The sequence below is a fragment of the Haemorhous mexicanus genome, chromosome 6 (genome assembly GCF_027477595.1).
Source record: "Haemorhous mexicanus isolate bHaeMex1 chromosome 6, bHaeMex1.pri, whole genome shotgun sequence".
NCBI lineage: Eukaryota > Metazoa > Chordata > Aves > Passeriformes > Fringillidae > Haemorhous > Haemorhous mexicanus.
Genome location: NC_082346.1, coordinates 25,030,615 through 25,042,973, shown reverse-complemented (window position 1 = coordinate 25,042,973; position 12,359 = coordinate 25,030,615). Strand labels below are relative to the sequence as shown.

Here is a 12,359-nt window from a genome sequence, read left to right as displayed (position 1 = left end):
ATTCTTTAACAACTTTGTAAGTGGACTTGATTTGATCTAACAACTTCTCCCCAGGTACCACCCCCACAAAGACTTACACTCTCTGTTTTGCAAGTGTTCCCAGTCTCTCTGGCGTACAGCATGAATCTCTTGCCTATTCAGTGTCTAAAACTTACGTCTATCAGACTTTGGGTTTCACAGATGTTTTTAAATCAGCTGATTTTAACATTAGCTGGTGTGGCCCCAAAAAAGAAGTTAGAAACATATTTCTTCTCCCAGGTCCTCATCCAAGTGCTTCAGGCTGCTGAACATGAGATGGCTGGCTGTTTAGCTGAGTTGGTTTTGATACAAAAAGCCCTCAAAGATCTGACTGATCAAAATGGAGCAATAATTCTTTATCCTGTAATTACTTTTAGAGTTTCTCCTAGTCTGGGGCATTACTTCCAGCTCATATTTTTCTCACATTTAGTTCAAAATAAAATAATAATGAAGGTAAATAAATAAAACAGCAGGTCTCAGAACTATCTCTAGGAGTAAGAAAAGTAATAACCACAAAATTGAGTGCACTGGAGTATAACTAAAATACATGGAGAAACATTCAAACCTGTAAATGATGGTATATCAGGAAAGAACATGGCCCAGAGCTCCCTTTTTCCAGCCAGGTCACCAGTCTGTGTGCAGCAGACTGAAAATATTATGATCCCCTTTACTTACAGCAGCATTTCTCATCAAACTTCACTTTCAGTTTCTTAATCTGACAAGGACAGGCTTTGAAGTAACTTCAGGCTCATTGGGCCTCATCCTTTCCATTTTATTAGGTTCCTCTGGGCAAATCTCCACAGACTGCACAGGTGATACATTTGTTTTTCTGATTTACTTCTGAGATGAATCACGAGAAATCAAACCCAGAGCGGCTTCCCCAAAAGGGCTCTCATTTGCAGGCTATGAACTCAAGGCATATGGGAGCCAAGGGCCAGAGAGAATTTATCTCAATGAAGTCATGCTCATCTCTAGGAAAGGATAGATTTCCATTCAAGAAAGAGGACTTTCCTGTCCTGTTTAGAGATAAGCCTTTTTTGAACCATGAAGCAGCTGTGCAAGATACAAGCTTAAAAAAATACAATAAGACCGAGATTTTTAAAAAAGAAAAAAAACCAAACCAAAACCTACAACAAACCCAAAGTGCCAACAGACCATTGGGAGAAACTAAAGATCACATTTCACAAAAAAAAAAAAAAACCAAAAACAAAACACCACAAAAAACAAAAAAATACCACCCCAAAATAAATAAATAAATAAAAAACCAAAAAACAACAACAAAAGAAATGGAAAAGAAAACTAATGGTCTTTGGTCTCTGTCTGTCAATACATAACTAGCGATGCTTTCCAACAGGAGATAAGGGCTGGAAATCGTTCAGTATCAGAACTTGGGAGGAGTGGGGGGCAAGGGAAGAGGTGACTTATTTTAGCTCTTTGTAATCATTGATGACCACCATGGGCTGAAATTTAATCCTGTCATTCAGGAGAAAATTTGTCCAAAGGTATCAAATCTGGTTCATTTTAGGAGCAGAGTAGGCTGTATCAGGGAGTGACCAGCTATTGACAGCAGCAATGACTGTTATGATGGAGTTCTGGGCTGGGCATTTCTGCTGACATGGGGGACTCCCTTGCACAGGGGCTGTGTCCCAGTGTTCCCTCCTTTGTTGTGAACCCCCAAGGAATGAATCTACAAGTAGCCAAGAGAGCACCATTTCTGGTCACTTTATAAATGTGGCAGAAAACTGAACAACCAAATGGGGTCAATTAGAATGAAAGCTTAAAAGGGTTAAATACATTCCCAGACTGGGATCAAATCTATATAGGTGAAAAAGCAAATTAGCTGTATTACTAGCAGTGTGTAAAAGTATCCTAAGCCTACTTATCATCTGAAGGAATACCGACTAGAACAACAGACACCCATTCCTGTGCTTATCCCAGCCATTATCATCTATCCAGTCACCCCTACAAAGCACCAAGAGGCCAACAGAAATTGCAAGGGCACTTACAAAGAGCAGGAGGCATTTGTTCTCACGGATGGCACCACAGCAGCCCAGGAAGCCCAGCAGGAAGAGCATTGCTCCCATGGCCAGCATGATGTAAGCTCCTGTGAAGAGCAGGGGGTTGGCAGCCACTATCTCTCGAAAACCTGTGGGATCCACAATGACCCAGATTCCGAGTCCCAGCAGGCATGCTCCTCCCAGCTGTCACAGCATGAGGACAGGAGAGAGAGGGAGACAGGTCAACACAAAACAACTGCTGCAGAAAAACCAGATTCATTGCTCTCTTTTGATCAAATACATTAATTCGGAGAATTTGTGTTTCTGCAAAAGCATGTATTCTCTGCTGTGCAGGTGACTTCTGACATGCTGCTCTTAATATCTCTTGCTCAATAAATGGATCATTTGCAGCAAAAGCACCTTTCTTTCTTGACTCATTACTCTACCAACTGTTTACTCCCTCTGTACTGCTGAAAGACAGTCTTGATCTGCTGCCACGTCTGTAGAGGACAGTGAAGGGGCTCACGTGAACCATACCTGAGACAGAGGCCACGGTGGCTGGGCACTCCCACTCTTCCTTTCAAAAACAAAAACAACTAAGAATGACTCCACATGTGGTGGGGAAATTACTGCTTCTGAGTGAAAACCTCAGCAGGGCACCCAGGACTTCTTCTGCCATTCAAGGATGAACTATGTGCATCATTAGTTACAGCTTTCCCTGTGGTTTCCCCTGTCAAGGACAGCAATAACTCAGACAACAGTGACCACTGTGCTGCCTTGCTGAATGTCTGGGCATCTTTGGATGTTGCAAAACACTCAGTGATTGCTAGTGCACAGCAGAGGGGATATTCTGTATTGTGGCATCTTTACCACATTATAGCCTATCCTGCTGGAAAACAGCAGGATGCTGGAAATGGGGATCCGTAAAAGAAAGTGAATTCCAGATACTTACAAATATAAAGAAATTGAAAAGAAACATCAGGTATTTCATGCAGCTCAGGCAGTCTCCCTCCATGGTCTTCAGAGTCCTTTGTCCAATTCCTCCTGCAAAACAACAGCACTTTCTTCGCACGCTCATTTTTATTGGAATGACACAATCCTATCTCCAATCTATTTGTATTTCCCCCAAGACCCTGTGGAGTTCATTATAGAGAAGAACTCTTTTCTTACCTGAAGGTGAAACATAACACAGGCTAGTAAGAGATAATGATTGCTGCCTGGTCCCTTTGCATTCTTTAAGGTCTGAAGGTGAACACAGAAGTGAAGGGGGAGGTTGCAGGAGACCAAAGGTCTAGCTTTACTTGCAGAATGAGATACTGGGGAAAAAATATCCCTCTGCACATGAAGAATTTTTTTTCCCCCCACTCCTTAAAGCTTGTCAAGTCTAAGAATCACTGAATGTACCTGTCTACTTCACACTGAGAAAAGGTCATATTGAAACAGGAGCCAGAACAAGCTGTGCCCAGTTAGAAGACACAAAAAGAGCATTTGGGACAGCTGTCTTCATATAATCTCCCTCTGCAGAATGAACACCACACAAACATGGACAACAGCTTCAGGGAAGCTTGTAGACATTTGGGCTTGGAATGACAGCAGTGTGTAGACATGGCAGGGCCCAAGGAGGGTGTCCTCACGTGTCACTCAGCCTGGGCACAGCACCTGCTTGTCATGCAGTGCGAGATGTTCCTGGGCCAGGGAGATCCTGCTGCTCTATGCCCCACCCTGCACAGGTCTTTTGCTAGAAGAACCCATGGATCAGTGTTGGAAAACTTTTGAGGCCAGGAAAAAATGCTTAGGAGTCTTAACCAGTTCTGAAACTCAGTGTCTGATTTAGACAACAAACTGCTTGGCCAGTGCTTCTGTTGGGAGACCAGCAATAAATCCTGACCAGGTGAGGCTACGCTGGAACAAAGTTCCTGCTCGCTGTTTATGTAATGAAGTGACTATGTATCCAAATATGCCAGTATATCGCTAATTACCCTAGAGGGACAGACAAATAAATACATGAAATAGTAAAACTTCCACTGAAACAATGCAGTCATGGCACCGTGCACAGATGGAGCCATACATTTGCAAACCCAGAGGCACAGGTTTGCTTGGCTCCCCAGAGGAGCCTTCCCAAAGCCCACGTGCTTCTTAATGCATCTCATTCCCTTTCTCCACTGCAAATGCTATTCCCTAACAGACGTGTATCTAATGATATGCTATGCTAGCAAAGTCCATTTAATTCACTTAAAAGAAAAAGCTGAAATTATCCAAGATTTTCTCCAGGCCAGAAATAAAACTGCCTTTCACTCCATTGTTTTTGTTAAACCACAAAATCTGTGAGTGCTCTAGAGCCTCACGAGGTGCTTTCCCTCTGAGACCATAGGAGCTGCTCTGCTTTAGCCAAAGAGCTGAGAAAATCCATGGCAGGCAGAGCTCCCAGCACGGGGCTGCCTGAGGTAAGAGCCAGATTTTTGTTACACAGTATGTGTTTGGTACACTGCTTTCACTGGATTAAAATCAAATCAATTCCTTCTTTGTGAAAAAACAGGCTGAGACACAAATGGTGTTTCACAGAAGCTCATGTGGGCTGCTTTCCCTCTGCAGCTGCCTGTACCTGGGGCAGGACAGCAGTGTGCCTCTGCTGGCTGGGTACTGCACAGGGAACTCTCTTTGCTAGAGGAATCCTGGAAAGATCCACCTTGCTTCTGGAGAAACACAAACCTGAACCTAAACCTGAGAATGAGGGCAATGTTTTTTCTTTACAAAGTTTTTCTTATGCCTGTGAAACATAATTGTTCTCCCCAGAGAAATTCAAAGACAAGATGGTGACTGCAAGAGATGGGGCAGGGCACAGAGCTCAGATGTGGGCCTGCAGGAAATGCCCACAGCTTCCTGACACTGTTTAAAGCCATGTCTGCAAATCTGACAGAGAAAATGGATCTGGAAGTCTAGAAGGCTAAGGAGCTGAGCAGGGAATTCTTCAGTTTCATGGGAAAGGTGAGCCTTCAGCTCCACTAACACATGAATTGGACACTGGAGAGGGATATGAAAATACAGACAAATCAACAGGGTACTGGGATCTCAAGAGTCCCACAATTAGTGTCACCTAGATGTTCCCAGCACCACCCTAAAATTAATGCTCCAGTAAAACATAGAATGGCTAAATCTTGGTAAATTAGCCAAAGTCTTAAATTTCAAAGTCCTGCTGCCTTAAGCACCCACCTGTGTGATCCATATTATAGTAGACTTGGTAAAAAAAAAAAAAGAGAACAAAACCCAAAGCAGTTTAGACTTGTGACACTATACATAATTCACACAGCCCACTACAGTCACCCACACAAAAAACAATGCCTGTGGTCCAAGCAAGAAGCAGCAGCTCCTAAGCCTGGCAGTGCCTTGCTTCTTTGTAGTGTTGATAAATCACATTCCTGCCTTACTTCCCTTTCCATGTCTGGGACTGCTTCCTCTGCAAGGTGAGCAAGCTCCCTTGGGACTGCTTCAATTTACACGAGCTGAATACAGGTCTACTTTTATTTTCAAAGACAAACATAGGCTATGATTGTTTGCATGTCTCCTGCCTGCCCATCCACTCAATATGGTAAAGTGTTTTCCAAGCATAAGAAGGAAAGGGAGATTTTAAATCCATTGAGCAATCAGATCCTGGAAACTTCACTGTCCAGAAGAACCAGTCAGTCACAAAAACCTAGGGGTAGCATGAACACAAAGCTGAGCAAACTCAGCATTGACAAAAAAGGGCTCCCTTCTTCTTTGCTTGGGCAAAAAATTGTCCCCAGCATTGGTACTGGGCTCAGATTTGTAATTCCTGAACCCACTACACTTCTCACAGCAAAGCAATAACTAAGTGCAACCTTACTCATTGTGCTGTGCTTCAGATCAAGACCACACCCACTGAGACTTTCAGATTCCAAACTTCTTCCTGTCAGGATGAGCAAGTGGAACTCAGGGGCAATAACGATGTCTGGGCTGGTAAAGCCAAGAACAAACCATATCGGAGTTTCCACATCAGAAGGACTCAAGGCAAGCCTCCCATTAGCTTTGCTAATTAGCTGAAGGTACCTGGAGTCCCTGATGACAGGCTTCATGGCTAAAATAACTGACATTAAAGGACGGTCCTGACTCTCAGAGATGGGTTTTCATTCTACTTTTCTTTTTAAGCCATGCACACAAAGAGCAAATTATCTGAGTTACTCCTACTACACACTGATACACGTGTGATAAAAACTGAATGCCTGTGTCCTAATCTACCCTTTAAAAATACCTTTACTCCCCTTCTCCGGGCCCCAGATCTGTGAGAGATTTAAGTTCTTCTCTGCAGGAGACATTTAATGCTAAGCAAACGTGAACAGTCAGAACTGCAGAAGACAGTGGCTGACAGATGCTCTCCCTAGCTTGTCCCATCTCTGACCTGTGAGACACATCAGATGCATTTGTTTTTGTCTGAAATGTTGCTATAAATGTTCAGCTTTTTCTTAGGCACATCATTCTACATTTCTCTCTCCCCTGAATCCCCCATTAATTTTATCTTGGAAAGGGATGGGGAGGCTAAAAGTCCCCAGCAGTGTAGCCAGGAAACACAGCCCAGCTGCTGTAATCAGTTAGGAATAAAGTCTAGTTTTTAAGGCAATGCATTTTTTTTGGTCTCCAGCCACTTCCTTCCTTTTGTCATTTGCTTTGCATGCCTTGCAGCTGCCTTGAACTTCACATTTCTAAAGGCAGCTGCCCAACCACACCCCTCCAAAAGGCCTCCAATTTTCCTCTTTGCTGACACTGACATTTCCTTCAACCCCCATATTCCTGTAACACTGGATTGAAACCCATGGATTCACTTAGATTGCTTCTTTGAAGAAGGAATCACTGAAAAACTTAGGTTGGACAGGACCTCTGGATTCCACTGAGTACAAGCACCCACTGCCTCCAACCTGGGCCAATTTCAAATCTGATCCAACTTCAAAGTTAGAGCATGCTGCTTTGGGTCACATCAGTTAAATTTTGGATACCTCCAAGGACTGAGACTCCCCAGTCTCCCTGGAGACCTCTTCCAATGTTTGACTACTTTCCTTGGTAAAAAGACTTTTCAAAACAGCTGCCCAAGGTGTGTCTGAGTTACCTGGTGGCAAATAGAACAAGAGCATCTCATGGATGTGCCAGTCTGTCAGAACTCTCAGGAGCACCTTATCTTCACCAGTCTCAATCCTCACATCTTCTGTATTTTGTCACTCCTACCCTCTACTGAAACCAAGTGTGTGAACCATTTCCCTTGTCCATCCTTAACAGGCCACTGCAGACAATTCGTGTTTCAGTACAGAAATTCAGACAGATAGACTGATTGCTGATCAGTCTCCCCATCTCAAACACTTGATAGAAAACACAGAATAACTGAGATTGAGATGGATGTCTGCAGGTTCTCTTGCCCTCATGCAAATCACTTTTTCAGTCACTGCTCTTCTATCACATGATCTGTGTATATCTTCTCTCAACATAAATGTCTCTTTGCTGTCAACGTGCATGAAGAACTTGTCCACTGAACTGATGCTGAACTGCTGCTTCCTCTAAAACGTCAGAACCAGTTCTGCAGTACTTCCTTCAGAACATGAGCCTGTGGCTTGAGCAGGAAATGATGCCAACCCACACCTGCGTTCATAGCCATACACAATGCACCAAGTAAAAGCAGAAGGTGTGTTTGAAGTTCTCCAGAACCAGTGCTAGATAGCAAGGTGTTAAGGTTACTAATTATTATTTAAAGGTATTAGAAAATATGGACTAGATTCTCTTTCAAGTAAATGTATTGATTTCTAGAGGCTGTCCCAGATAAGGTGACCCTGGAAACATCCCTGAAGCTCTAAGCTGCACCAGTGGCAAAGGATCACCACCACTTGGCATTGCTCCATGGTGTCCCCTCCCCAGCAATGTGGCAGGCCACCCTTTGGCTTGCAGGCATGGAGACTTGGCTCAGCATGCTTGCCTTCCTTCCCAAGTACACCTACCATAAGAGGGTTCCCTTCTGGGTTCACTATGTGCAAGCAGCCTTCAACTTTACACCAAAGTGGTGGGATCTCCTAAGAGAACATATCTAACAGGAGGGGCCTTCCAGAAAATCTTCTCAGAGCATTATTTTCTCATAGTCTGCTCCTCTAGATGCAAAAGAAAGTAGGGGCAGTTTCATAAGGAGTTATAAGGAAGGATGACTGCAGTACCTCACTGGTGACACAGTGGCACATGAGCTGTGTATTTCTCATTGCCTCCAGCACGCCATAGCTACCCTTAAGCTGCTCCAACAGAGATACAGAGGAAGTACCTGGCATTGAGAAAGAGCAAGCTATTAACAGCACTCACCTTTACTAATCTTGGGACTTGAAGCACAGTGTCTCTTCCAGTGTTTAATTGTCTGTGTGTCCCATGTATCTCCTTCTATCCAAGCCTGTCCTGTAAGAGAAGAATACACAATTACTGAAGTCAATAAAATACAATCATGTTAAATACACAATTTATTAAAACACACCATCCTGATGAAAGTGCTCAGTCTAATTGCCACCTTAATTTGGTGTACATTAGCACTAATGAAGAGCTTTTAATACCCAGTGAGGGATTCAATTCCTCAGAATCTCTTTAACAGTCTTTGGGGGTGCTTTAAATGCCCACAGACCACATGTAAATGTATAGTCCCGTTACACCTGCACTTCGTACCACAAGAGGACTAGATTAATACCAGCTGCACCTTCAATATTTTATAGGAGGTTTAGAGAAACTTTAAACTGCTGTGACTTTACAGCCCATTTACTGGGAAAATGGAAAAGGCAGGAAGAAAGATGGAATGCATCTTTGGGAAGCCCAGCCATTAGGAGCAGCAGTGTAAATGTTGGGTGCTATCCCTCGTTCTCCCAGCCAGCTGTCACGCCAAGTTGAGCAAATTATTTTTTCTCCCTCTGCCTCATTGTCACCGCCTGGGAAGCAACAACAGAGAGGAGCAGCAAAGCCACAGCCCTGGCCACCCAAAAGTGTCAGATACATGGGTGCAGGCAGAGGGACTTTGGTGCAGACTGCCACTGTCCTCAAGGCAACAATCACAGTTTTCTCAGTAAGTTTTAATTTCTGCCTGCACAATGTTAAAGAGAGCCTTTGACTAGGCAAAGGTGAGGTGAGACTACAGACTAATGTGCAAGGCATGCATGCTTGACTCTTGCTTTCTCAGGGCACCCGCTCCTAGATTGCTTTTTGCACACATCTAACACAGTCCAAACTCCATATTGCAGGGCCTGGGGGGAAGGGGCAGTCTTTCACTCTCCATGAGAGTCCAATATTCACATAGGGCTCAGCACTGTAACTCACTCACTCATCCTTCAAAAATAGTTTTGGCATACTTGCAGCTTTGTTGGAGCTGCTGCTTCCCTGTGAGACACCAGATAAGTCACCTGGGTCTCTCCCTGCTTTCTCAGTGCCAGCATTTCATCCTGATTCCTGGGAGTGGGTGCATTTAACATCTGTTTCCCACAAACATTTGTAAATGTGCCTTTGAAAATTGCCTGCCATTAAGACTTCTGTGAGTAAAAGTCTATCCTTTGTTCTTGGCAGGAAGCTAACAAGGAGTTTCAAGGTGGCTGAAACTATTACAATATAAAAAGTACAATGAATGTTCATAGACCTTTTCTTTTGCATTAATCCCTCACATTTAATGTCCTTCCTCTGTCATGTAAACCTGCATCTCTAGATGAAGGACAGGGATGGCTTCCCCTTGGAAATCTGGAGGGTACAAACATCTCTTGCCAATCCACCTGTCTCTGCTGGGCAGTGCTGGAGGCATGAGCCGAGCAGGGGCTGACCTGCCCTACTTCACAATGCTGGGAACAAGGGCTGCTCCCAATCAGAACAGCTTTCCCACCGGTGTCAAAGTTCAGAGGGTGCTGTGGGACTGCCTGGGTGGTGGCTGCAGCAGGTTCAGCAGGTCTGAAGAGAGGGAACTTCTAGGACAAGGGACAGTGCCTCACAGCAGAGCCCCTGTTTGGCAGTCAGAGCCCAGTGCCCACGCTGACCTTTGTATCTATTCCTGTGGTATGTAGGGACACTTCATCCTGTGCTTTGCAAGTGTGATTGAGAGAATTTCTTTGGTTGCCCTGTCCTGTGATGCCACTTTCGTGGGATATAGATGCTGCCAAGAGAAGATGGTTCTAACTTTAGAGCAGAGATGACACTGTGCTATATAAACCTATCATTAAGAAAATAAGCAGAATGATAGGATTCCTGCTCCTACTGTGTGTGCATATAATTACATTCCTACGAGCCCTCAGAGGTCTGCGTGGGAGAGGAGTTATATTTTTTTATCCGTCATAAGTCACAATATTTTAAAGAAATTACAGCACCCCAGAGAAGAAGAGTTTAAATGTTTCAGTAGGTACCAGCAGGTACTGTGTCAGAAGGGATGAAAGTCTGCATTAAGTGCCAAGCAGCAGCAATGTTCCACCTGACTGTGTTGCCTTAAAGGGGAGGAAGTCCTTGCCAAACAGATTCTCTTTGGTTAATAGCTACGATTTTGTCATTAGGGAGAATTGCACCAAGTGCAAACCCACCATGCCCAATTGTGACTCCAGCAAGCTGATGCCTTTAATTGCAGTCTCTGGGGAAACACAGTGGGAGCAGGAGCAGCAGCTGAGGCTAAGCCTCATCCTTGGGCTGGCCAGCTGTGGCTGGCACATTGTCCACAGCCACCACATCAACTCTCCTTGCTGAGCATTGGCTTCTCTTCATATTCACAGTGCAGCCCGTCGAGGAGCCGGCTTTGATGAAGGAAAAGCAGCTAAACGTGTGCCTCCTGCTGGTAATCAGGCTGCAAGAAAGGCAGCTGGAGCTCCAGAGCAAAGAGGGATGGGACAGAGAGGGGTTGAAACAGACAACAGGCAGCAAGTGAAACCAGAAATTAATGGAGTGTGCAGGATGAAGAAGCAAGGCCTGTCTTTGTGAGCAATCCAGTTTGTTAACTAGAACAGGAAGGGCCACCAGATGAACCCCTCAAAACTGTTGTGTGTCACAAGGGCTTCTAGCTACTGCCAGTCCCCCGTGCTCCCCACATTTGCAGGGTTGAGATACACTTAAACACATGCCAGCCCCTATGTTCAAAGGAGAAGCTGAAGACAAAAGTCCTGTCCTGCTGGATCTCTGTGTCAGGTCAGGGCTTTCACAGTGAAAGGTGAGGAGAAACATCTCTGTGGAAGCTGGATCAGAATAATTTCATTCCCTTGCAGTGGCTTCAGAAAGAAGATGAAACACTTTTTGATTTAGACCTTAGCACAAGCTGCCAGCCCCATGTGTTATCCTGTAACTATTGCTCCTACATAAATAACTGTTTGTTCTGGAATTTCATAGCTCTTGTGCAACAGAGTCGTTGCTATGACACAACTACCTTACTTCATGTAAATCCAATTAGATCCCAAAGTGCGCTGTGTAACTGTAATCGGCCCCTGTGGAGCAGCGATGAGGGGACCTGCACAAGGCCGTGCAACTGGATACTAAATTACAGTCAATCTACCTCCTCTTTAGTTGCATTAAAATGCTAATGTCACTGTAACGTGGGCCCATTTGCCAGCGATGACTGCCTTGCCTTGCAACACTGGAGTGAATGAGCCTGTTGCACTGCCTCAGAGCATTTAATTCCTCAGTACAGCTGAGTGAGCAAAGCCCTTAGGGACATCCTATACCTGCAAACAGTAACCTGATTGGCTTTGATAACACTAAAAGCACGTGAGGCTTGTGACAGTGTTTCAATGAATCGGAGCTGCCTCCAAAAGTACCCTAAGTTTCCTACACAAGCAGAGCAACTGGGTCTCATCTCATCCTGATTGCTGTTAACAAGAGCACATTTCTGCTGCCAAAAGTCTGTGTGTGTAAGAGCACATCAGTCTCACACAGGAGGACTGAACCCCCTTAATTTTCAAATAAATAACACCAGCTTTGCAACAAAACTACTAGTACATCTCTTACCCTCTGTTTTGTATTTGCGACTTTGCACAATGTGTGCATAGAATACATGAGATCATATGGAGGTAAAATCTCCCACACGTGCACAGACATTCAGAATGGAAATTCAGAAGTCCCAGAGCAGAACCAATTCTAAATGCTGTAACATTTCGAAAGTGCTAGATTATGTGTTTGAAGTGCCAGCATGCCTTCAGGCCACAGACCACTCCACTTCAGCTGGTGCAAATGTTCACACTGCGCTGTTCAAAACATGAACTGCTCGCTCACTTTGGCCCCTTCCCAAAGAAAGTTCCATAGGTAATCACATCTGGCTCTTTTGTACAGCTTCTCACACACAGGAACCAGCTGTCTCAGAAAAGAAGATCCTGC

General features: G+C 44.4%; 1 protein-coding gene across 7 annotated transcripts in view; it reads right to left on the bottom strand.

Moving 5' to 3' along the window:
* TSPAN18 (tetraspanin 18) overlaps nt 1-12,359 on the bottom strand; it is a 122,113-nt gene that overhangs the window by 18,139 nt on the left and 91,615 nt on the right. For all 7 annotated transcript variants that reach the window (XM_059849288.1, XM_059849286.1, XM_059849291.1 and 4 more), the window contains 3 exons: nt 8,358-8,447; nt 2,968-3,059; nt 2,025-2,219 (listed from right to left, as the gene is read on the bottom strand). In XM_059849288.1, the coding sequence (XP_059705271.1) occupies nt 2,025-2,219; nt 2,968-3,030 (258 nt within the window). In that variant the 5' untranslated portion in view covers nt 3,031-3,059; nt 8,358-8,447. The remainder of the gene's footprint in view (nt 1-2,024; nt 2,220-2,967; nt 3,060-8,357; nt 8,448-12,359) is intronic.